The sequence below is a fragment of the Eretmochelys imbricata genome, chromosome 17 (assembly GCF_965152235.1).
Source record: "Eretmochelys imbricata isolate rEreImb1 chromosome 17, rEreImb1.hap1, whole genome shotgun sequence".
Taxonomy (NCBI): Eukaryota; Metazoa; Chordata; order Testudines; family Cheloniidae; genus Eretmochelys; species Eretmochelys imbricata.
In genome coordinates, this window is record NC_135588.1 from 407,748 (window position 1) to 434,937 (window position 27,190).

At 46.8% G+C, this 27,190-nt stretch overlaps 1 protein-coding gene across 1 annotated transcript in view; it reads right to left on the reverse strand.

Annotated features, from left to right (window-relative positions):
• SLC43A2 (solute carrier family 43 member 2) overlaps positions 1-27,190 on the reverse strand; it is a 52,868-nt gene that overhangs the window by 9,218 nt on the left and 16,460 nt on the right. The window contains exons 5-11 of the mRNA XM_077836657.1: positions 20,401-20,493; positions 17,887-18,020; positions 17,195-17,394; positions 16,483-16,629; positions 2,824-2,962; positions 2,364-2,496; positions 65-138 (exon numbers count right to left, since the gene is read on the reverse strand). Of these exons, the coding sequence (XP_077692783.1) occupies positions 65-138; positions 2,364-2,496; positions 2,824-2,962; positions 16,483-16,629; positions 17,195-17,394; positions 17,887-18,020; positions 20,401-20,493 (920 nt within the window). The remainder of the gene's footprint in view (positions 1-64; positions 139-2,363; positions 2,497-2,823; positions 2,963-16,482; positions 16,630-17,194; positions 17,395-17,886; positions 18,021-20,400; positions 20,494-27,190) is intronic.

Below are 27,190 nucleotides of genomic sequence, written 5' to 3' on the forward strand. Positions count from 1 at the left end.
GGCTCTTTGAGTAAGCAAACCCTCAGGCCAGTCACGTGCTGTATATGAGCAAGGTTAGACTTACACAGCTGCATAGAGGCCTCCCACTGCTGAGTGGATGAATCCTCTCACAATTGTGTGCAAAATGAAGGAAAGGATCTGAAAGAAGCAGAAAAAATGCTGAATAGCAGTCCAAAACCACCACTCCACCTCTGCAACTGCTGCTCCTCCAGTTCCTGGACAGGCCTAAGCAGCTCCAGAAACGAAGCTCCCTCACACACTAGGGTCAGCGCAAGGAGAGACAGACAGTTTGTCTGAGATGATGGCACATTGCGCTTTCTGAACCTGACTTATCTTTTTCTCTTGAAAATTGTTACATGTCAGCTGAGATGTTGACAATTGCAGCAGAAGAGCAATCTGGTTTAAAGGTTCCATATAATAGAAGCATATGGATTACACTCTCGGATCTAACTGGTTAACATGGCCTGATCCTATCTACTTCAATGGGCTTTAGATCAGCCTTCTGGTACTCCTCATGGCTGAATGCCACTTACAATTAAGATCTTTCTTCCTCTTCTCTTTAGTAAGAACTGTGGTCCAACAAGTCAGTACCCTCTCCCCAACACTAAGAAACAGGACACCACGCCCTAATCTTCTGTTAACATTATCATGTTTGTACCCTAGAATGCTTTCACCCCAAGTTCCTAACTCTGCCTGGAATTTGTTCCAAGTTACAGTTCCCCTTTCTGCCAATGAGTATATCCCACACTTCAGTCTGTCTGCAGAAGGGAGGTTGCTGTTCTGAAAGTGTATCCTCAGGTTTTACAATGGTTCAGGTTCTTCCATTACTGGAAATGCCAAATTTCAACAGAGCAGACAGATCTGCATGCCTGCTCTCTCCTTAGCTTTATTCACTCACTTCCAGCTTGATCCTCTCTAACAGCTTTGAGAGAAAAATAAAAAAGCATTCAGTGTGTGCGGGGGGGGGGGGGGGGGGGGGGAGGGAGGGGTGTGTGAGGAGAGGAGCAGCTGGCATCCTCCCAGTGCATTTTGTGCTATAGAAATGTAGGGTTGGATGGAAACTCGAGAGGTCATCAAAGTCCTGTCTCCTGATGTTTCATGCCTCTTCCAGGTGCATACCACAGGCCAAACATTTACATATGTATAACCCCACTGACACTAAAGGGTGTAACTGAGGACAACATTTGGCCCACGACTTGAACTGTGGAGTCTGTGCAGGTATCATACTGTTCTGCTTTACAGATTTTCCAGGAACCTCCTGCTTATCTGTAGCTCAGACTTGGATTAGTAAAAGGCACTACTGACAAGAGCTGGTGCTCTAGGCCTAAATCTCAGGGTTTATTTATTTATTTTACATGAAAGTGTGTGTTTATTTGCAAGTATGAGGACTATAAAGGCCTGAAAACATGAACACAGTACAGACCAACTCAGTGACATCTGCCTGAGCCTGCAGAGCACCTAAAGCAACAATTCTAAAAGGTGTTAACTGCCCCAATACCTTTAACTGGATTATCTCTGAATCTCACTGCTCTGGGGGACCCTGCCAAGACTAGCCCAGCAGAGGACTCTGCTTGGAGATGCATCTCTACCATTACCAACCCCTTCCTCAGTGTTGCCAACTCTAGCGATTTTAGTCATGAGTTTTCCTAAAGCTCCAGCTTCTGGACTCAGATGATTATGGAGAGTCTCAAATTTCATTTAATATAAAAGTAAGTTTCTAGTTTTTGTGGTTAATAAGAAAAGCTAGTAGACTGGTTTAAAGCAGAGTTACAAGTAGTAAACATTGGGGGTCTGTTTATTTGCCTTCTAGTTTTTGAGTCTCTGACTCAGGATTTTTGAATGTGGTGGCCAATGCTGCATCACGGCTCTACTGGAAGAGCCAACCAACCCACCACATAGAGGTAGAGCCATAGTGTAGCCATGGCATGGGGAGTCTGGCCACAGCACTAGGCAGAGCCAAGGGGGACCCAGTTTGTCTTAGCCTGTCCCTATTGTTTCATTGCACATTTAGCCCAGGAACCATAGGCACTGACTTCTCCTCTACCCTCCCTCCACCCCAGGCCTCACCCCGACTCCACCCCTTCCCCCAAGCCCCTACTCCACCTCTTCCCCTCCCCCTCATGTGTCCTGATCCCGCTCTCCCCCCCACCCCAGCTGACCTGCTTGCTGCAAAAACAGCTGTTTGTGGTGGGCAGGAGACACTGGGAGGGCTGGCGGTGGGGAAGACAGAGGAGCTTGGCTGCCAGTGGGTGCTAAGCACTCACTAATTTTTCTCCATGGGTACTCCAGCCCTGAAGCACCCACAGAGTCGGCGCCTATGCTAGGAATCCTCCAGTACAAAACTCCTTTTCTGAAATACCCACCTGCAAGGGCAGGTTAGGAATGAGACAGGTAATTCCAAATCCAACTAGTAGTATGTTGGTGAACACAAAAGCTCTTGTGGCATTGGAAATCTTCTGAATCTGGCGATCACGTTTTTTCCTTTTTTTGCCATCTCTGGAAGGAAAGCAAGGAATATATCACACAGGCAGTGCAGTAGCAACTAGAACTCTCAGCTAGGAACCTGAGAAGTTAAAGGATACAAGAAACCAAAATCCCCACATTGGCATACTTGAGTCTTGGCCTGTACCTGAGACTCCAGCCTCATCTACAAACAGAAGTTGCATCATTTAACTAAAATAATTTATGGCAATCAGTTTAGTTTAATTGGTGCAAATCCCTATATGGACTCATATTCATCAGTTTACAACAGAATTAGATCTGTTTAGTTTAATTGGGTCAATTAAAGATATCAGATTGGACCCTGCAATATGTGCTACCTACTGATTAACATCACTCTCGTCAGCCTCTTTTGAACCATCATCACACTCCTTCAGCTTCCAGTCCATGATGTATCCAATCATGGGGGCAGTCATCAAGCAGAGCAGCTGCAACACCCCAAAAACGGAGGTATAGAGACTCACTGCAGAGAAAAGAGATGACATGTCAAAGTCCCCCAATGGGACTCAGCAGTAAGAGAAAACAGCAGCAGGTCCTGTTTCATAACGACTGGTCATTTTATCCACTAAGGCCAGTCATTGCTAGCCTCAGACTAAGGGGATGATGGTGTTGTCCTATTTACTGCTCAGAGTCCCAGATCAACAGTAGCCCAGAAGGCAAAAAAGTGTGTTACAATGGATATGCCACACTTGTCCACTCTAGCCAGGATGATATTTTTCATAATTTCCAAGAAGCAGTAACAACTAACAGTAGCTAGTTCCCAGGAGGATGGTACCTGGAAACTGGCTAATTTACAGGATAGAGCAATGGCCAAAGAGTGGCACTATATCCAGCAGAGTGCAGAGAGGCTTCTGACTGCTAAGAATCTGCTGACCCTGCTCTGAGGAGGAGTAAGTCTTCCCCTGCCTGTTAACCTCCAGCTAGGAATCTTCTCCCCTCCCTTGCCCTGGGGTTCTAGCTGTGCCTCCCTCTGCTGCTGGTTTCCAATTCTGCCCTTGTGCTAAGAACTAGTAGGGGAAGGCATCAGGGCAGGGAGGACCCAGTGTGGGAAGGTAATCATGTTTTTTGGAAGACAGGCCAGAATGAAAAAGCCAGCTGCCTGCTGCGTGCTTAGGGAGGGGGCTTGTTTTGCTGAGGGAGAGGAAGGTGGTGGGAGGAGCAGGGGAGGAAGTAGGATTCCTAGCAAGGGAAGGGCCCAAGGGTATCTTCTCACTAAGGGCTAACTGTCAGAAGAGTAATCAGCAGAGACTGGTAATTTCCTCCCTACCTATCACTGTTTGTTAGCCACACACAGACTAGGATCAGGGATGGGTTTAGAGAAAGGAAGAGTTTTAACAGCCAGTGGTCAGCAGTCACTCACGGGAGTCTGGACCCTCAGTGCTGTTACTGCAGGGTTCCCCAAAGAAACACTTAACAGCACTGTATCTACATGTTTGTTAGACACACCGTGCAGCCAAGCATCACTGAAATACAGGAAGGAAGGGAATGTTAGAAATGTGCTAAAAAACACCCAGCTTACCTGTATCCATCACTGCATCAGCAAAGCAACAAAGCAGCAGCAACAAGAGAGCAAATATGGAAAAGCAAAAAGATTAGCAGCAGAAACCCCAGAAGCCTACTATACCCACCAGAAAGAAAAGGAGGACTTGTGGCACCTTAGAGACTAACCAATTTATTTGAGCATAAGCTTTTGTGAGCTACAGCTCACTTCATTGGATGCATAAAAGTGGAAAATGCAGTGAGGATGTTTTTATACACACAGACCATGAAAAAATGGGTGTTTAATCACTTCAAAAGGTTTTCTCCCCCCACCCCACTCTCCTGCTGGTAACAGCTTATCTAATTACTGGACACTATGGTGCTAATAAGCAATGGTCACATAAACACCACCCTATACCGGAAACCTACTGACCACTATTCCTACCTACACAGAATCATAGAATATCAGAGTTGGAAGGGACCTCTGGAGGTCATCTAGTCCAACCCCCTGCCCAGAGCAGGACCAATCCCCATCCCCAACTAATCATCCCAGCCAGGGCTTTGTCAAGCCTGACCTTAAAAACTTCTAAGAAAGGGGATTCCACCACCTCCCTAGGTAACGCATTCCACTGTTTCACCACCCTCCTAGTGAAAAAGATTTTCCTAATATCCAACCTAAATCTCCCCCACTGCAACTTGAGACCATTACTCCTTGTCCTGTCATCTGCTATCACCGAGAAGAGTCTAGATCCACCCTTTTGGATCCACCTTTCAGGTAGTTAAAAGCAGCTATCAAATCCCCCCTCATTCTTCTCTTCCGTAGACTAAACAATCCCATTTCCCTCAGCCGCTCCTCATAAGTCATGTGTTCCAGTCCCCTAATCATTTTTGTTGCCCTTCGCTGGACTCTCTCCAATTTCTCCACATCCTTCTTGTAGTGTGGGGCCCAAAACTGGACACAGTACTCCAGATGAGGCCTCACCAATGTCGAATAGAGGGGAACGATCACGTCCCTCGATCTGCTGGCAATGCCCCTACTTATACACCCCAAAATGCCACTGGACTTCTTGGCAACATGGGCACACTGTTGACTCATATCCAGCTTCTCGTCCACTGTAACCCCTAGGTCCTTCTCTGCAGAACTGCTGCTGAGCCATTCGGTCCCTGGTCTGTAGCAGTGCATTGGATTCTTCCGTCCTAAGTGCAGGACTCTGCACTTGTCCTTGTTGAACCTCATCAGATTTCTTTTGGCCCAATCCTCCAATTTGTCTAGGTGTTTCTGTATCCTATCCCTACCCTCCAGGGTATCTACCTCTCATCCCAATTTAGTGTCATCTGCAAACTTGCCTCCAGCTTTCACCCAGACCACACCACACGGTCCACTGTCTACAGCCAAGCTCTGTGATACAACCGCATTTGCTCCAACCCCTCAGACAGAGACAAACACCTACAAGATCTCTATCAAGCATTCTTACAACTACAATACCAACCTGCTGAAGTGAAGATACAGATTGACAGAGCCAGAAGAGTACCCAGAAGTCACCTACTACAGGACAGGCCTAACTAAAGAAAATAACAGAACGCCACTAGCTGTCACCTTCAGCCCCCAACTAAAACCTCTCCAACGCATTATCAAGGATCTACAACCCATCCTGAAGGACGACCCATCACTCTCACAAATCTTGGGAGACAGGCCAGTCCTTGCCTACAGACAGCCCCCCAACCTGAAGCAAATACTCACCAGCAACCACATACCACACAACAGAACCACTAACCCAGGAACCTATCCTTGCAACAAAGCCCGTTGCCAACTGTGCCCACATATCTATTCAGGGGACACCATCACAGGGCCTAATAACATCAGCCACACTATCAGAGGCTCGTTCACCTGCACATCCACCAATGTGATATATGCCATCATGTGCCAGCAATGCCCCTCTGCCATGTACATTGGTCAAACTGGACAGTCTCTACGCAAAAGAATAAATGGACACAAATCAGATGTCAAGAATTATAACATTCAAAAACCAGTCGGAGAACACTTCAGTCTCTCTGGTCAATCGATTACAGACCTGAAAGTTGCAATATTACAACAGAAAAACTTCAAAACCAGAGTCCAGAGAGAGACTGCTGAATTGGAATTCATTTGCAAATTGGATACGATTAACTTAGGCTTGAATAGAGACTGGGAGTGGCTAAGTCATTATACAAGGTAACCTATTTCCCCTTGTTTTTTCCTACCCCCTCCCCCCCTCCCGTTCCTCAGACGTTCTTGTTAAACCCTGGATTTGTGCTGGAAATGGCCCACCTTGATTATCAGACACATTGTAAGGAGAGTGATCACTTTAGATAAGCTATTACCAGCAGGAGAGTGGGGTGGGGGGAGAAAACCTTTTGAAGTGATAAACACCCATTTTTTCATGGTCTGTGTGTATAAAAACATCCTCACTGCATTTTCCACTTTTATGCATCCGATGAAGTGAGCTGTAGCTCACGAAAGCTTACACTCAAATAAATTGGTTAGTCTCTGAGGTGCCACAAGTACTCCTTTTTCTTTTTGCGAATACAGACTAACACGGCTGCTACTCTGAAATCTGTATCCAACCAGGACAGATAGGGAGGCACAGATAGGATATGAGCTCACAGAGCAATTGCTTCATTCCACATCAGAACCTAAGATATAAAAAACTCCTCAGCTAACGAAGAAGAGTTTACAAGCAGCATTGTGCAACAGCGAGCGTAGGCTCAGGAGGAAACTCTGCTGCCCCCAGTTCTGGTGAGTCACTGGGGAATATTTCTCCCCAATGCTTCCCCCCCTGCCACTTCGCCACATTTCATGTGATTGTGGACTTCTGCATGACACAGAGGGACTGATTAATCAGAGCCAGTGCAATTCTGGAATAAGGATCAAGAATCTGAAACTGCCCACTTCAGCACTAAGTGCCCACAACTGCAAGCAGAACAGGACTAAGTTCAGTCCCCTCCTCCCTATATGTCTCCATCACAAAGAAATACAAACACGTGCAATGCCCATGAGGCATGCTGGAGGCATTTGAGCAGAGAACTTAAACCCTTATTCTACCCCGTGTAGTAAGAGCAGAACTCCAGCTGCCCCTCATCCCTGCCATGGTCAGGAATGTTTGTAGGTGGGATCAGAACCTGGCACACTGTCTCCAGGTATCAGTAATCACAGAATAGAATATCAGGGTTGGAAGGGACCTCGGAGGTCATCTAGTCCAACCCCCTGCTCAAAGCAGGACCAATCCCCAATTAAATCATCCCAGCCAGGGCTTTGTCAAGCCTGACCTTAAAAACTTCTAAGGAAGGAGATTCTACCACCTCCCTAGGTAACGCATTCCAGTGTTTCACCACCCTCCTAGTGAAGAAGTTTTTCCTAATATCCAACCTAAACCTCCCCCACTGCAACTTGAGACCATTACTCCTTGTCCTGTCCTCTTCCACCACTGAGAATAGTCTAGAACCATCCTCTCTGGAACCACCTCTCAGGTAGTTGAAAGCAGCTATCAAATCCCCTCTCATTCTTCTCTTCTGCAGACTAAACAATCCCAGCTCCCTCAGCCTCTCCTCATAAGTCATGTGTTCCAGACCCCTAATCATTTTTGTTGCCCTTCGCTGGACTCTCTCCAATTTTTCCACATCCTTCTTGTAGTGTGGGGCCCAAAACTGGACACAGTACTCCAGATGAGGCTTCACCAATGTCGAATAGAGGGGAACGATCACGTCCCTTGATCTGCTCGCTATGCCCCTAGTTATACATCCCAAAATGCCACTGGCCTTCTTGGCAACAAGGGCACACTGCTGACTCATATCCAGCTTCTCATCCACTGTCACCCCTAGGTCCTTTTCCGCAGAACAGCTGCCTAGCCATTCGGTCCCTAGTCTGTAGCTGTGCATTGGGTTCTCCTTATTGAACCTCATCAGGTTTCTTTTGGCCCAATTCTCCAATTTGTCTAGGTCCCTCTGTATCCTATCCCTGCCCTCCAGCGTATCAACCACTCCTCCCAGTTTAGTATCATCCGCAAATTTGCTGAGAGTGCAATCCACACCATCCTCCAGATCATTTATGAAGATATTGAACAAAACCGGCCCCAGGACCGACCCCTGGGGCACTCCACTTGACACCGGCTGCCAACTAGACATGGAGCCATTGATCACTACCCGTTGAGCCCGACAATCTAGCCAGCTTTCTACCCACCTTATAGTGCATTCATCCAGCCCATACTTCCTTAACTTGCTGACAAGAATACTGTGGGAGACCGTGTCAAAAGCTTTGCTAAAGTCAAGAAACAATACATCCACTGCTTTCCCTTCATCCACAGAACCAGTAATCTCATGATAAAAGGCGATTAGATTAGTCAGGCATGACCTTCCCTTGGTGAATCCATGCTGGCTGTTCCTGATCACTTTCCTCTCATGCAAGTGCTTCAGGAATGGTTCTTTGAGGACCTGCTCCATGATTTTTCCAGGGACTGAGGTGAGGCTGACTGGCCTGTAGTTCCCAGGATCCTCCTTCTTCCCTTTTTTAAGGATTGGCACTACATTAGCCTTTTTCCAATCATCTGGGACTTCCCCCGTTCGCCACGAGTTTTCAAAGATAATGGCCAATGGCTCTGCAATCACAGCCGCCAATTCCTTTAGCACTCTCGGATGCAACTTGTCCGGCCCCAAGGATTTGTGCACGTCCAGCTTTTCTAAATAGTCCCTAACCACCTCTTTCTCCACAGTGGGCTGGCCATCTACTCCCCATGTTGTGATGCCCAGTGCAGCAGTCTGGGAGCTGTCCTTGTTAGTGAAGACAGAGGCAAAAAAAGCATTGAGCACATTAGCTTTTTCCACATCCTCTGTCACTAGGTTGCCTCCCTCATTCAGTAAGGGGCCCACACATTCAGTAAGGGGCATCCGATGAAGTGAGCTGTAGCTCACGAAAGCTTATGTTCAAATAAATTTGTTAGTCTCTCTAAGGTGCCACAAGTCCTTTTCTTTTTGCGGACACAGACTAACATGGCTGCTACTCTGAAACCTACCTCAATATAGTTAAAATTACTTCTATACCACCATGGAAAAGATGGCACTTTATGATACAGACAGGCAAATTTCCTGCCTTAGACACCACAGGTGTGGACAAGAGGACCATGCAAGTCACTTAAGAGGTCACTGCACCCATCTTTGCTCTCTTATCTCTTAGAACATAAGAAGCTTTGAACCCACTGCTCTGTCCAGCTGCAGGGAGGTTTCACAGTGAGGTCTGAGTCAGCATAATCTATGCAGGAAGCAGGATTTTCAGGAAGTATCAGTGTCAGACTGTAGCTTACTGATTTTACTCCCTATCTGACCACCCATTGCCTACCCTACACTCAGTCCTGTTCATGCCATCCTCTTGACTCTGAAAACATTTGGAACAATGATTGAGCCACTCAGCTCTCTCCTTGCATTATTCAGTGCAGCTGAGAGCAATTACAGGGTCTGTTCTGTGAACAAACCACAGTATGTAAAAGCAGCAGGAAAGGGTAAGTAATAAATGTATTTGTCCAGCCCTTCCCCTAACCCACATGACAAAAAAACTAGGGAAATGTGGTCTAGATGAAATTAAGGTGAGTGCACAACTTGTTGAAAGACCATACTGAAAGAGTAGTGGTTCACTACTTATCAGTGGTTCAGTGTCAAACTGGGAGGGCATATCTAGGGGAGTCCTGCAGAGGTCAGTCCTGGGTCCAGTAGTATTCAATATTTTCATTCAATCACTTGGAATAATGGAGTGGAGGATGTGCTTAAAACATCTGCAAAGGACACCAAGCTGGGATGGGTTGTAAACACTTTGGAGGACAGGATTAGAATTCAAAATGATCTTGACAAATTGGAGAATTGGTCTGAATTCAACAAGATGGAATTCAATAGAAACAAGTGCAAAATACTCCACTTAGGAAGGGGAAAAAAAAAATCAAATGCACAATTACAAAATGGGGAATAACGAGCTAGGTGGTAGTACTGCTGAAGAGGATCTGAGGGTCAGAGTGGATCACAAATTGAATATGAATCAACAATGCGATGCAGCTGTGAAAAAAAGGTTAATATTCTCGGTGTATTAACAGGAGTATCGTATGTAAGACACAGAGGTAACTGTTCCACTCTACTCAGCACTGATGGGGTCTCAACTGAGTACTGTGTCCAATTCTGGGAGAGGAACTCAAATGATAAAAGGTTTAGAAAACCTGACCTATGGGGAAAAGATTTTTAAAAATTGTTCCTGTTTTGTCTTTAGAAAAGAAGATGGAGGGGGGACCTGATAACATATTTGAAAACTGTTAAGGGCTGTTATAAAGAGGACTGCGATACATTGTTCTCCATGTCCAAGGAAGGTAGGACAGGAAGTAATGGACTTAATCTGCAGCAAGACAGATTTAGGTTAGCTATGAGGAAAAGGTTTCTAACTCTCAGGGTAGTAAAGCTCTGGAACAGGCTTCCAAGGGAAGTTGTAGAATCCCCATCACTGGAAGTTTTTAAGAACAGGTTGGACAAACTCCTGTCAGGGATGGTCTAGATTTGCTTGGTCTTGCCACTACGCAAGGGGTTGGACTTGATGATTTCACCTGATCCCTGCAGCCCTACATTTCTGATTTTAAGGGCTTGGCTACACTTGCAAGTTAGAGCGCATTAAAGGAGCCCTAGACGCACTAGCTCACTACCCATCCACACTGGCAAAGCACGTAGAGCGCTCTGACTCCGCGGCTAGAGCGCTCTGGGTACTCCACCTCAGCGAGTGGAATAATGTTTGGTGCGCCCCACTGGAGCACCGCGGCACCACTGTGGACTCCCTGGTCTGTTAGTGCGCTCTGATTGGCCTCCAGAAGTGTCCCACAATGCCTGTTCTAGCCATTCTGGTCATCACTTTGAACTCTACTGCCCTGCCCTCAAGTGACCAACCATCAGACTTGCCCTTTAAATTCTCTAGGAATTTTGAAAATCCCCTTCCTGTTTGCTCAGCCAGGCATGGAGTGCTCTCAGTGAATCCTTCCAGGTGACCATGCCTCCACGCGCCAGGCAATCCCCAGTATGGAGGAATTGCGAGGTGCTGGACCTCATCAGCGTTGGGGGGGAGGAAGCTGTCCAGTCCCAGCTGCGCTCCAGCCATAGGAATTACGATACCTTTGGACAGATATCAAGGAACATGATGGAAGGGGGCCATGACTGGGACGCACTGCAGTGCAGGATTAAAGTGAAGGAGCTGCGGAATGCCTACCGCAAAGCCCACGAGGCAAACAGCCACTCCGGTGCTGCCCCTGCAACCTGCCATTTCTACAAAGAGCTGGATGCGATACTTGGGGGCAACCCCATCTCCACTCCAAGTACCACCATGGACACTTCAGAGCCCAGTTCAACAAGGCAGGAGGAGAAGGAGGAGCAAAGCAGGAACGAGGGTGCTGAGGCAGAGGAAGACACCCTGGCATCCCTAGATGCATGTAGCCAGGAGCTGTTCTCAAGCCAGGAGGAAGGTAGCCAGTTGTGGCGGCCGGTGCTTGGGGAAGGACAAATACCAAAGGAGGTTCCCGGTAAGCGGCTTTTATTTTGGGAAGGAAGTTATTCGGTGCGGACTCTTGGGGCGAGGAAGGTTAGGGCTGCATGCATGCCTCGATGTGGAATAGGGCGTTGATGTGCTCTCTCACATCGTGGTAATCGGCCCCAGTGATCTCTTCAAAGGTCTCATCCAGAACTTGGGCAATGTGCTTGCACAGATTTCTCAGGAGAGCCACTGTGGTCCTTGTCCCAGTAAGGCTAAGGTGTCCCTGCCACTGTGCTGCGCGGGGTGGGGAGACCATTGCTGCACACAGGCAAGCTGCATATGGGCCAGGGCAGAAGCCACATTGCAGTAGGAGACCCTCCCTTGCTTCCCAGGTCACTCTCAGCAGCAAGATATCCAGGACGAACTCCTGTGGAAAACGTGGGGATAGTGTTCGGTATAGGGGCCCCCTCCCACTGTTGGCTCTCCCCAAGGCACAGAAACCCAGAGGACAGTACAGCTGTGAAACAATCAGTCATGTTTGACCCTGTGCTTACTCACCATTTTGGGGCTCCCATGGGTTATGTGCGCTTACTTTGGGACGGGCAAATTATGCTATTATGTAGACTGTGCTTGCCCTTAAGTACAGGGGAATCATTGCTCTGTCTGGTGTGAACAATGCTGCCTCTGTTAAGTGTTGCATTTTGCCTTTACAGATGCAACCTTGAGATCTCAGCCGTCCGTGTTATCACCGGCCAAGAGACTACAAAGAATCAGAAAGAGGCCACGTAGAAGCAAGGAAGACATGTTGCATGAAGTGATGCAGCATTCAAGTAACGAAAATCAAAAAGTGCAGGAGTGGTGGGACAGTGAAAAGAGGATCCGCCAGCAGAATAAGGAGCGCCGACAGAAAAGCGCTGTGCTCTGGCAGCAAAGCACGGATTGGCTGATGAGCATCATGCAGCGCCAAGCAGACTCGATCCAGGCGCTCGTAGCACTGCGGGTGGAGCCCGACCGCGCCTGCCCCCTCCCCCTCCCCCCCACAGCTCTTGTCCCAGAACTCTTTCCCTTGTGCCCCCATGTCACCTCCAACCCACTTTCCCCAACATCCGGGTTCTTACCGCCACCAGCTGCCTCCAACACCTGTAGCTTCACCACCCAGCCCTGAAAACTACGACCCTGACCCTCTGCGCTCAACCCCCGTCACCATGCAGTACAGCACTCATTGCGCAGCACTCCAGACAGGAAGGCCGAGTACGATAACAGGACATACGCAAACCTGTGATCGTACCGTTCCCCACCCCATCCCCTTGCCCTCTCTGTTTCCCAAGCAGTTGTGTTTCTTTTCAATAAATGGATTTGTTGGCTTTGAAAACATTATTGCATAAGGTAAAAGATACCTTAGCCCAGGAAAGAAAGAAACAAGACACTGCAAGTCAACGTAGCAAACACAGATTCCTACTAACATTGGAACCACTGCACTTCACTCCCATGCAGGGCACCAGACATTACTGGTGGCTTTCAGCCTCAAATTGCTCCCTCAAGGCATCCCTAATCCTTGCAGCCCAGCGTTGGGCCCCTCTAATAGCTTTGCTCTCTGGCTGTTCATATTCAGTCTCCAGATGTTGAACCTCCAAGTTTCATGCCTGAGTGAATCGTTCACCCTTCCCTTCACAAATGTTATGGAGGGTATAGCACTCGGATATAACCGCAGGGATGTGTCATCGGCCAGGTCCAGCTTCCCATACAGAGAGTGCCAGCAGCCGTTTAAACGGCCAAAAGCACACTCCACAGTCATTCTGCACCAGCTCAGCCTGTTGTTGAACTGCGCCTTGCTGCTGTCAAGGCTCCCTGAGTAGGGTTTCATGGGCCACGGCATTAAGGGGTAAGCGGGATCTCCAAGGATCACAATAGGCATTTCGACATCCCCTACAGTGATCTTCTGGTCTGGGAAAAAAGTCCTGGCTCGCAGCTTCCTGAACAGGCCAGTGTTCCAAAAGATGTGTGCATCATGCACCTTTCCTGGCCAGCCTGCGTTAATGTCAATGTAACGCCCACGGTGATCCACAAGCACCTGGAGAACCACAGAGAAATAGCCCTTCCATTTAACATACTCGGAGGCTAGGTGGGCTGGTGCCAGAACTGGAATATGTGTCTCATCTATCGCCCCTCCGCAGTTAGGGAAACCCATTTGTGCAAAGCCATCCACAATGTCATGCACATTACCCAGAGTCACAGTTCTTCTGAGCAGGATGCAATTAATGGCCCTGCAAACTTATATCAACACGATTCCAACAATCAACTTTCCCACTCCAAACTGGTTAGCGACCGATCGGTAGCTGTCTGGAGTTGCCAGCTCCCAGATTGCAATAGCCACCCGCTTCTCCACTTTCAGGGCAGCTCTCAATCTCGTGTCCTTGCGCCACAGGGTGCGGGCGAGCTCCTCACACAGTCCCATGAAAGTGGCTTTTCTCATCCGAAAGTTCTGCAGCCACTGCTCGCCATCCCAGACTTGCATGACGATGTGATCCCACCCCTCAGTGCTTGTTCCCGAGCCCAAAAGCCGGGTTCCACGGTGGTGAGCATGTCTGTGAATACCAGAATCAAACTCGTGTCATATGTGTTACTTGAGTCAATATCATCGTCGGAGACCTCACTGTCACTTTGGATCATAAGGAATAACTCGACTGCCAAACACAACATGCCGGCGAGACTCGTCAGCGTACTCCTCAGCAGTTCGGGCTCCATTCCCGCAGACCAAAAGGGAAGACAGGGCGCGCAGTACAAAAAACGTTGAAAGATGGCGCCAAATGTGGACGGAAGCACAGGGATTCCTGGGATGCGAACCAATGCATCACGGCCCATCGGGACAGGAGCCAGAATGCCCTGCATCCCCCGCACCCTTCCCACAAGCCAGAATGGGAAGGGGTGATCTGTAGGATAGCTGCCCATAAGTCCCATTCCCAAAGCCGCTGCAAGTGCCACAGATGTGGCCACACCAGTGCGCTTGCAGCTGTCAGTGTGGACAGACTGCAGCGCTTTCCCTACTGCGCTCTCCGAAGGTGGGTTTAACTGAAAGTGCTCTACATCTGCAAGTGTAGCCATGCCCTAAAGCACTGGTTCTCAAAGCGAGTCTGCTGCTTGTTCAGGGAAAGCCCCTGGCGGGCCGGACCAGTTTGTTTACCTGCCGCGTCCGCAGGTTTGGCCAATCGCGGCTCCCGCTGGCCGCGGTTCGCCGCTCCAGGCCAATGGGGGCTGCAGGAAGGGCGGCCAGCACGTCCCTTGGCCCACGCTGCTTCCCACAGCCCCCATTGGTCTGGAGCGGTGAACTGCGGCCAGCGGGAGCCGCAATTGGCCGAACCTGCAGATGCGGCAGGTAAACAAACCGGTCCGGCCCGCCAGGGGCTTTCCCTGAACAAGCAGCGGACCGGCTTTGAGAACCACTGCCCTAAAGCACATTTCTACACCTCTGCATCCTTCTCAGAGCTCTTCATGTGAGCCAAGCAGACACAACCCAGACAATACTAAGACTTTGGACAACCCTACTGTTTTCCAGATACTATGGAAACTCTAAGACAGCAGCTAGCACACTGGGTCCAGGCTGCACCACAGGAGAAATCCAGACGGTGGCACATAAACAGATACCAGGTCTATGGGACACAACCCATTTCTCAGCATTTTAGAGTTTTATCTGTTCACTTGAACTATTATGGGGTCCAAGTAAGAGTTGTACCAAGAGAATAAATTAGAAATTGTCACAAAACCTAACACTTGTGCTTTTAAAAAAAAAAAAAGTTGGGACTAAAAATAAAACTAGAACTAACCTCAAGCAGTAAAACAAGCAAAATGGAGGAGAGTAACAGTGAAAGAAGGTTTCAGAGTAGCAGCCATGTTAGTCTGTATTCGCAAAAAGAAAAGGAGTACTTGTGGCACCTTAGAGACTAACAAATTTATTTGAGCATAAGCTTTCGTGAGCTACAGCTCACTTCATCGGATGCAGTGAAGTGAAAGAAGAAGTGTTAAGTGAGTGAGAAGCATGGAACCCATTTTGGGAAAGGCATCCAACCCTGGGATTTGTACTATTCAGAGTTTAATGTCTATGTTGCCTCTTGAGCCAGAAGAGAGAGAAAAAGCCAAATGCTACAGTCTGTCAAGCACTGGACTGAAGAAACAAAGCAATTCATGGAATGCCGGGGCATTTGGAAATTCTTGAATTTATTCTCCTCTCCTCCCCTAGTGTCTCATGATTGTTTTTGAAAGAGTGCCTCTTGATTGATCAGCTTCACAAAATTCCAGATTTAACAAGTCCAAACCAGATCTTACTGCACAAGACAAAATTGAGCTATATTTTGTTTTGCAATTCAGGGTACTTTTATAAGTAAACTGTAAACTAAATGTACTCTTTCCTGTTGGCTTCCTTCACTGAATCAGGCACAAACAAATCCCAGAACAGAAGCTGCCAGTCAGCCTCCCAGACACACAACAATATGCACAAGGCTATCATGACATCATTTCCCCTCAGTGCTTTGGAATGAGTTACAGAAAGGGAAAAAAAAAAATCCAATCTACTTTTAAAACTATCTGCAGTTGAACTCAGCTGCTCTGTATTTTGTGCTTGCTCATGATAAAAAATACCCAGTGGAACAGGTTTTTGTTATGGCCCTCCCTGTCCGGCCAAACTTGGTAACCCCTGTTTAAGGACACGACATGGAAAGTATTTAATAAAAGCTTGGCTGAAAATAACTTGATATTTGAGCGTGCACCTTCTTATTTGACATCTTGTTGCCCCTCTGCTTTTAGCATGTTCCAGCCACCCATCAGACCATGACAGCAGCTGTCGGTTACACTCGGACCACTGAGCTGGTGACAGGCAGATAAACAGAATGGCATCTGGTGACTAATAAGAAACCAACATCCCTGGTAGGTGAACGGTCAGGGTCATTTCCCTGTTTCAAGGGAAGAGGTGAGAATTCTTGGTATTAATCTACCTGTCTCCAGGTCTCCCTCCACAAGGAATCCCAGGATGTTGTTCATGGCCCCCATGTAGAAAATGAGCCGCAGCTGAGTGACGCACATGGTGATGAGGCTGAGTAGCAAAATGGGGCTGAAGACACTGTGCATAAAGGACGGAGATGCTGCAGAGGAAACAGGAGAGTCTCTGAATGAGGCAGCCTCTGGTAATGGCTATTAAACATATAGGACATCAGAACAGACTTTGGATTGTTTAGATCCATAGTCTTCTACTGGCTACATTACATAAACACAATACTCTAGGGACAGTCCAGTGGGGAGTTCAGCACCGGTGACTAACTTCTACAGAAGGGACTCCCTAAAAAAGGGATGATGTGGGGAGGACAACGACGAATAGCTATAAGAATTTAGCACGTCAGTCTTTAGCTATAGCAGTTCATACTTTATGTACTGTCTATGTAATGTTCACCAGCACCCAGACATCTGCCAGGGCAGCAACATATGCCATCAAGGTCCGTGCATGCATCTGGGGGGGTTTATGTGGTCTCAATATATACTTATCTGGACAATGATGTGTTGCACACACGGGTTAAATTCACCACATGTAAGGGCCTGCACAAGGCCTAAGTATTGCTTAGCTCCTATTTTGAGGAGTTAAGTGGTGCACTGACCTTGTCCTGGCCCTTTGCGCTAGGGTGAATGTCACATGTACAAATCCAGAGACAATACCTGCATCGTCTGCTTGACACTTCACTTCCAGGTCCACTGTTGATAGACAGAGTTTGTTTCCCTCTTGAGCTGCCAGCTCCTTGGAGTTCTTCATGGAGCTCCCCACACTCAGACGACGTCCCACTGTGGTCACCTGCTTGTAAAACTGTTTCCCTGTAATTTTGTGGTCAAATCCCAGCCAGCTGAACTTGATCTTCACTCTGTGTGGCAGAAGAGAGGAGGGGGAAAAAAAAGAAAAAAAGAGAGTAAGAGCTGCAAAGCAGGGCTGAGATACATGGACTGATCTAAGGATATTGGAGTCACAGGATGCAGGAAGGTTGACTATGGATTTCCAGACATTGATTTGAACCTATAAAATCCCAAAGAACCCGAGATCCAATTACCAAAGAGAAAACTCTCTCTCTCTGCTTTATTGCCACATCAAAGGTGCCAGAGCTGGAACGGCCTCAGTAGAGAAATGAAGTTGCTGCTAGAAGGGTGTTTGCTGTAGTGAGTCCGAGAGGCTGGAACACACCGTCCTCCCTGAATATCCAGAGTCTCACTAGCTAGAAGTCAACCATAAATATTTAAGATTAGGAATACAGTGTATCCTCCTCTGAAGCAGCTGATGCTAGCCTTTCTCGGAGATTGGACTCCATGACTGATCCAGTCCAGCAATTTCTACATTCCTAAGAGCAGAAGGAGACACTTACGTGTAGTCCATGTCTTCTGGTCCTGGGAATGGCTCCAGTGGCCAGTTGAAGAAACAGTTGAAGAAAACTAGCCCTGCACAGGATGCCCAGACAATCAGAATGAGGATGAAAGAGACACCAAAATCATATATAACCTGGAATTCACAACAGAATAATATCATTAGCACATAAAATATCCTACACTCTAATGTTTGCTGAAGTGGATTCAGGAAGAAGGTGGAGGGGAAAGCATGTGGCATTTAAAAACAGGGTTGCAAGGTGACATCTAATGAAGGAAGGAATTCTGTGACATCATGTAAGCACAACAAAAGTTTTGCACAAATTTATGACAGGTTTCAGAGTAACAGCCGTGTTAGTCTGTCTTCGCAAAAAGAAAGGAGTACTTGTGGCACCTTAGAGACTAACCAATTTATTTGAGCATGAGCTTTCGTGAGCTACAGCTCACTTCATCAGATGCATACTGTGGAAACTGCAGAAGACATTATATACACACAGAGACACATATATACACATTACATACACACATGGTCTCTGTGTGTATATAATGTCTTCTGCAGTTTCCATGGTATGCATCCGATGAAGTGAGCTGTAGCTCATGAAAGCTCATGCTCAAATAAATTGGTTAGTCTCTAAGGTGCCACAAGTACTCCTTTTCTTTTTGCACAAATTTATGTATACAAGACATCAGTTACAAGAAAAAAAGGAGCTGCTGCTGAAATTGATACCCAGCTCTGTCAGAAACAATACAATAACTCCTCACTTGAAGTCGTCCCGGTTAAGGTTGTTTTGTTGTATGTTGCTGATCAATTAGAGAACATACTCATTTAAAGTTGCGCAATGCTCCCTTATAACGTTGTTTGGCAGCCACCTCCTTTGTCCACTGCTTGCAGAAAGAGCAGCCCGTTGGAGTTGGATGGTGGGGGCTTAGAACCAGGGTGGACCGGCAGCCCTCTAAGTTCCCTGTGTGGCAACCGCCCAGCAGGCTAGCAATTGCCAGGCAGTGCAGCTGTCCCTCCCCCACTGCCCTGTGCTGCTCCTTTCCTCTGCCTTGGAGCTGCTCCCCTGGGAGCCTCCTGCTTGCTGTGTGCGAGGGGCGGAGAGGGGAGAGGAGAGAGAAGTGGTGTGCTAATGTCAGGGTATCCCCTTCCTCCCCACTCCTGTACCTTATCTCCACAGAGAAGTGGGGGGGACATGACAGGGCTCAGGACGGAGGGAGCTGGCTGGCAGCAGTTGCTATTTCAACTTGCTGATCTACTTAAAAAGGCAATGTACTTAGAGGGGCAATGCGCATCTCTCTCTCTCACACACACACACACACACACACACACACACAGTGTGTCTCTGTCTCTCTCTGTCATGCTGTCTCCTCTCCCTCCATTCATGCTGCCTTGTAGAGCGTGAGGCTACATTAACAACAACACGTTAACCCTTGAGGGCTCAGCCAAGTGCCAATTTATCATTTAGCAGCAAGGCATTCCCTGGAAAATATCTCACCCTCCGACTTCACCACCTCAACCAAGCTTCAGCAATCATCATTGCTGTGTACAGTATTAAATTGTTTGTTTAAAACTTATACTCTGTGTGTGTGTCTGTCTGTCTTTTGTCTGGCAAAAAAAATTTCCCTAGAACCTAACGCCCCCTATTTACATTAATTCTTGTGGGGAAATTGGATTCACTTAACATTGTTTCGCTTAAAGTAGCATTTTTCAGGAACATAAATACAACGTTAAGCGAGGAGTTAATGTGCAGTCATTTGAGAAGTTACATCTAGATCTTCTTAGGAAACCCATTAGGAACTTTGCTGCATGGTTGGTATAACTTGGTCTGACCTACTGTCTGGACCCATAAGAGTCTTGGATTTATAGAAGCTAAACCGTATTAATTTTGCCTTTGCGGATGAATCTTTGTCAGTGAGCACCAGTACCAATGTATTAAATAGCACAGACTTATTGGCTGTCCTTCCCTTTCAGAGCTCTCCACGAAACTCTCTAATTAGTCTTATCACTATCTGAAGGTGGACAGCCACCTCCAGATAATAATCAAAAGTTGATATTTTATTACAGTCAGTCCCATGGATTCCAGGATTTAAAATTTATATTTTTCAACTCCAGAGATTACTTATATCACTAAAGGTGGAAAATGCTTTTGTTTCTTTAACACCACTACAATCCTATGTCTTGTACACTTTTCACTGAAAACATCTCAGAACTTCTAAAAACCATCCTGGCCAGTTTATAGACCTATCTGAGGTACTATCTGAGCATCTCAAAATCTTTAATGTATTTATCCTCCCAACACTCAGGTCAGGTAGGAAAGGTCTATTATCCCCATTTAAAATGTCTTGCCCAAGGTCACACAGGAAGTCTGTGGCACAGCAGGGAAATGAACATAGGTCTCATATATCCCAGGTTAGCACCACCCTTTCTAATTACCATCATGCAGCATGGAGTCTAAGACAGCAACCTCAGAATTGAGGAGCCAGATTTGTCATAGCTCAGGATTCCACATCCTCACCTTGATTCCAGGAAAAGTGACAGCCGAAGACGCGTAGGAGCCAATCATCAGAGCAATGAACGTGGAACGAAGATCACCAAACATGTTGGGCAGCTGAGGGGGGGGGGGGGGGGGAGAGGAGGGAAGAAAAAACAAACAAAACATCTTGCTGAAACTGGACTAGGGGAAGAAGGAAGGAAGAGAAGAACATTGCTTTGAGAAGCCCCTGGCACCAAATATTTTGGCCTCTGGATCTAGGAAATGGAAGAAAATGTTAATTATTCAATAATTTATTTGGCTTTCCACAACAGTACACTGGGATGCAATGAGGCTGTGAAAGTGCTCATCTGCTCTGCTGCCTTTAGTGTTACCCCATCAAGGCTTGCCTACACAGGGAAGTTTACCAGTGTATTTATACCAGTATGTCGCGCACTGGAAAAAGCACGTTAATTCCAGAATAAGAGTGCCCATACAGGTAGTTATAAGTATATCACTACAGTTCTGCCAGTAAATTTCCCCATATAGAAAAGCCCTTAATAACTAGCTTTTAAACCAAAAGAAACATGGCCATTGCTGCAGCTTTTCTTGCTGCCTTTGGGAGCAGGTCTTCCCTACACATTAATTACCCTTTGCGTAAAGGTGTCTGTCTTTAACTCCCCCACTGCCCACTCTTTCACGATCGTATTTTCCAACGAGTTTCCATGTCAAACTTTGTGTTCACCACCCTTCTCTACACCTCTGAATTGTATACACCTCGGTCCCGTCTACTAGCTAGAAAAGGGGAGATTAATATAGATTAATAATGCCCCCAACCTCTAACACACACAACCCACAGGATACTGATCTCCACTCACTTCCATATTATTTCTCATTCTTCAGCATCCTAACTGCATCACAGTCCCTCAAACTCTAGGGGAGTTATTCCCAGCACTTTGTACAATGCCACAATTGTTCAAAGATCATAAAGCCAGAAGGTGTCTACTTCTAAGACTGATAAATAAAGCAATATTATTATTTTATTTGCTGTTTAGGGACCTTGCTGAGCTGCAAAAAATTAGACCAAACCTGAAGAAACGAGCTCTCACATACGTGCATTGCAATAGGAAAACAAATCCATTTTTCCCAGTAATAAGGCAGGCATGCCAGTCAGTGCCAAGGTGGGATCTCCTGCATGTTTATATTTTGAAGTCCTCCTGTAAGTGCCATCTGGCTCAGTTATGTATCATGGTTATTTCTCGTTACAAACTTTCGTATGGAATGCATCTCCAGGGCCTTGAATCATCCCAGAGCAGGAGCAGCAGTTATGATGTTTAGAGATTTAGGCCAGGTCTACATTACCACTTACTTCGGTATAACTTACATCGCTCAGGGGTGTGAATAAGCCATCTCCCTGAGTGACGTAAATTACACCGACCTAAGCACCTTTGTGAAGAGTGGAGAAGCTACCACCACTCACGGAGGTAGATTTATTATGTTGATGGGAGATCTCTCTCCCATCAGCACAGAGCAGTAGTCTCCAACCTTTTTATGCACAAGATCACTTTTTGAATTTAAGTCCAACCCATGATCTCCCCCACCCCTTTCCCGAGGCCCCACCCTGCTCACTCTATCCCCCCTACCCTCCGTCGCTTGCTCTCACTCACTTTCACTGGGCTGGAGCAGGGGTTTGGGAGGGGGTGCAGGCTCTGGGCTGAGGGGTTCGGAGTGTGGGAGGGGGTTTTAGGTGGAGCCTGGGGCAGGGGGTTGGGGTGCTGGCTCTGGGAGAGGGCTCCGGGCTGGAGGTTTGGGGTGCAGGAGGGGGTGAGGGGTGCAAACTCTGGGAGGGGGCTGAGGTGGACGAGGGGGTTTGGGATGGAGGCTCCAGCAGGGGGCTAAAGGCTGGGGAAGGGGGTTGGGGTGCAGGAGGGGGTACGGGGTGCTGGCTCCGGGAGAGGGCTCAGGGCTGAAGGTTTGGGGTGCAGGAGGGATTTGAGGTGGTGGCTCCAGGAGGAGGCTCAGGGCTGGGGTGTGGGCTCCCACCAGGCAGCACTTACCTTGGGCAGCTCCTGGTCGCCAGCGCAGCGGGGCTAAGGCAGGCTCCCTGCCTGCCCTGGTAGCACCACCCCTACAGCCCCCATTGACCACAGTTCCCTGTTCCCAGCCAATGGGAGCTGCGGGGGTGGTTCTTGAAGGCAGGAGCAGTGCATGGAGACTCCTGCCGCCCCCCAGGGGCTGCAGAAGCATGCTGGCCGCTTCTGGGAGCAGTGGGAGGCCGCGGCAGGCAGGGAGCCTGCCTTAGCCCCACTTCACCGCCCGACTTTTAGTGACTGGAGATCGCAATTGACTGCTGGAGGCTCCAGGATTGACCAGTTGATCGTGATCTATGGGTTGGTGACCGCTGGCAAAGAGCATCTTCACCAGACATGCTGCAGCTGCACTATATAGCACAGACTAGCCCTTACTCTACTTTTGGGGAAACGTGAGAAAACAACTTGGTGGCAGCAGGGCATGCTGCAATGTTCTGCAGTAGGACATGTCCACACCCAGATACCTACATCCAGAACAGCTGTCAACTGACTGTCCTAGGGAGGTGTGCATTGGAAACATATAAAGCGATCTCTTCCCAGGCATGAAATTGCAGCTCTGGGTGTGGTGGCCTAAATCTGCACCACAACACAACACCTGTCACACTGTAACCTCTCTGTCTTACTCTAGAAAGAAGCTGGTCCTTGTCACCAGGCAGGGAATTCAGCTCCTGTTTATTTAAATTCAGTAATACCCTAAACCTAAATAAGCCTACAGAATTACAACAGCTGCTGCGGGAAGGGCTTGGAGCAGGGCAAGTACTCCACAAACACAGCTGCTTCATGGCTTGGTTTTCTTTCAAAGCAACAGAGATCACACAAAGAGCTTTTTCTACACAGCACAGAAGCAAGACTCAAGCCTAGGTGACACTTCAACCATAGTGGTTGGTGGCAGTTTTTAGTAATGTGCTTGAAGAAGCGAAACAGTCTTTGCCATTATATCCAAGTCTTTTTATGGCAAGGAGGGAAGGCAGAACCTGTGCTCCTCTCTGCATTAGGGCAGAATTTTGAGAAAGGCTCACTTTCCAAAGTACTAAAACAAATAGCTGGATTTTCAAGAGAGTTCAGCATATTTGGATGAACTCTCTAGAAAACCTGGCCCCAATTGTTGGCCCTGACCACTTGATTATCTGAACCTGAGATTTTTGTGGGGGAGCGGGGTGGGGAAGGGAAGAAAGAGCTGGTCCTAAAAGGAAAACCTTCAAAATAGACCAGGAAAAGGGCACTGGTGCTATCCTCCTTCCATATCCTGTTTCCCCATCAGTGTTGCCAACTCTTGATGTTCAGTGTTTTTCTTAAAGCTCCAGCTACTAGGGACCGGCAGTTACACAATCAGCAGCTTTCATTATTTAAAAAAAAAAATATTTTCTAGCTCTCATGGTTGCAGAAGAGGAGACTTGAAAAAGTGAACCATAAAAAGGCAGAGAGACCCAAAATTTTATTATTTTTCATATATTTTCAAGGCTATAAGGGACCATTTCATCTAGTCTGATCTCTTGCATAACAGGCCAGAGAATTTCATCCAGCACTTTCTGCATCAAGCCCTAAATTGTAGCTGAGCTACAGCACATCTTTTAGAAAGAAAGGCAATCTTGATTTAAAGGTTCCAAGTGACAGAGAATCCACCACATCGCAAGGTAAACTGTTCCAGTGGCTGATCATCCTCACCATTAAAATTTTGCACTTTATTTCTAATCTGAATTTGTGTAACTTCTCAGCTTCCAGCCACTGGATTTTGTAATGCATTTTTCTGCAAGATTGAAGGGCCTTCCACTATCAGAAATTCTTTCCTCACATAGATACTAATGACAGTGATCATGTCACCTCTTTACCTTCTCTTGGATAAACTAAATATACTGGAGCTTCTTCCATCATGTAAGAGATTTTCCAGATCCAGAATAATTCTTGTACCTCATTTCTAAACTCTTTCCAATCTTGATGTGTGGATTCCAAAACTGGGCACAGTATTCCAGTAATGGTCTCACTGATGCTGTATGCAGTGACAAAAAACACCTACCTACTCCTACACTACATTCCTCTGCTTATGCAACCAAGGATTATGTTAGCCTCTTAGCACTGAGAGCCCATGTTCAGCCAGTCACCACCATGACCTCTATGTCCCTTTAAGAGTAATCACTTTTCAAGATATAGTCCCAATCCTGCACATGTGACTTTATGATTAAAGGCCTAACAAGTGTTTTGAATGCTTGGGGTTGCAGTACTGAGACTTCTCCATGTAAAGAGGAGCTACAAAGTAAAAACAAAGAAAAGCATGTTTGGGTCTTCTTGTTTCCCCATAGTATATGAATGTGACAGGAAAGGGCTGTGTATGCTTGGGTTTTTGGGTTGTTTTCTCTTTTATTTTTTTAACATTAGAAATAAAAGTTCTGACTTCCTGGTTTTTGCTGGGAGAACTGGAGAGAATTCATGGGAAATCCCAAGAGACTGAAATTGAGCATCTGGGAGAGGCATTTTTAGTCAATGTCTAAAACTTGGTTTTCTGTTAATAGCTATTTAATTTGAACTCCTTCCAAGCCCTAGAGAAATGTTCACTATGAAAGTATCATTCCATCAAGGCCAGGGGAAGTTCCAGTTCCCCTTCTCCAGGAAAAAAAAAAAAAAAAAAAACCAACAACTTGATATTCCGAATACTGCTTAGTAATAAAGACACTCACAAGGCTACCCTTCCCCATTACAGAACAGCAGCAAAGGACATAAGCTTGCTTTCTATCCTATTCTCATTTTAAAATACAGCTGTTTTTCTTCTTGATGCTCCCTGCTACAATCTATAAAAGGCCCTCTGTGGTAATTTATCACATATGTTTATCTCCCTGTGCAGAATAGTTTGGCTTGAGCTCCCTGTGCTCTTAGATTCCTGTGTTGCAGTCAGCCACCAGCATGGATTGCTCTGTGTCCATTTACAAATGCCTGCTTACAATGGCTAAATCTAAGTCACTCCCTAGAGATCTCTGCATTGCACTGTAACAGGCAGAGTCTGTCTGACCAGCTTCCCAGAACTGGGAACACCATCACCAGCCATTGTTGCCCTCCCATTCTCCTCCCCAATCTGTCAGCCCTGCAGCTCAGGACATCCAGGAAACACAGATTGAGCAGGCTCAGACATTAGCTTATCAAAGATACTATACAGCCTGCCATTTGTTTTTTATTATATCCCAAGGATTTGTTACAGAGAAGGTTTCAGAATTAGGAGGCAAATTTCATACACAGGGTCCCACATCTTATCCCCCTTTGCCCTGACACAGCTGTTCATATGAAGCATCCTTCCTCAGGCATCATGGGCAGACTTCACCCTCTACCACAGCTGACAGGTAGGACCAACTCACACTTCTCCAGGACTAAGGGCAGCAAGGAGGGTGACTGACTCACACACATTTGAGGTCAGATAGTATCTTTATGCACCCAGGTGGGGTTCCACCCATTGGCTGGAGTTTATAAGGGTGGAGCCACAGCCCAGGAAACAAGCAACTCATAGCTCAATACCTGTGACCCATCTTGTAAGGGTTGGAAACCTCATCACCATCAGCTTCAAAGGATCCACTCCTTTGAGCAGTTAGTCTGAATAAAAATTCATCTTGACAAGTTTCCATCCACTGCCTTTAAAAAACAAAAAACATATGAAGTAGCAACCTTCACCAGAACTATGGCTGCACAGAATTAGCTCTTGCAGCAGAGGGCGAGGCCCCTAGGATTTGCACTCCCAACCTAAGCAGCACTATAGGTCATTGCAATTGGAGGGGTGGTGAAGTCACTTTGTTTTTTCTCAGGACTTACATACACAAACATCTACGCACTCACCAGTCAGTTCCTGTACCAGCCAGAATGGGCTCCTCACACCACATTCAACTCATTAGGACTGGAGACATTAGTGCAGAAGCATCTGGACTTTGGGCAATGAATATCAAGCTCTTCAGATCTCCTTACCTAAAGCTCATCTCAGTCTCATTGTTCCCAGCTCACCTCTAAATTCCCTTCTCATTATGATCACACTGCGTATGTAACATCCACACTGCCCCAGAGCAGGAGGCATCCCCTGGTAATGGCAATACCTATATGCACAGCATTCATTCTCTGATTTTTTCCCCCCCTTCTCACACCTTTCTACATACAGCTCATGGGTCACAGCAGGAAAGGGCCCTCACACTAGTTCCCACATTTACATGTATAGCTATTACACGCCCCAAAGAGAATTTATGCAGGCAAATCAGCCTAATGTCTAACTTCCCGATCTATGCATGGAAATGCAAGTTTGGGGGCATAAAGACACAGGTCCAAAGTTAGAGACAAGTTTTGAAATGCTGGGTCTCTGGCCACAAGATAGGGCTCCTGCTGAGATAAACTGTCATACAAAAGAACTCTGAAGACCACTGCCCCACAGCCCAAGTCACAACTCTGGGTGCAAACTCAGTCCAGATGAGCACTGGCAATCACAAAGGTTTACTAATGGTTACTTTTAGAATTGTTTCAGATTCTAACCTTTATTCTTATAAGGCTTTACCTTCACCTCTGAAGACCAGTTTCCTTATTGTTTCTGTTCTCATTTGCGGTGATGAAGGTATTAATAGGCTGCTGGATTTCTCTTTCTATGAAAAGCTATAGACACATGAAATGCTCACTTGCTGTATTATAGAGTGGCAACACCAAGCAGAAAAATATCCTATTACCTGCAATTCATAAGTGTCAGAGCACATCCACTTGTAACCAATGACACTCATATCTAAGCCCCCATA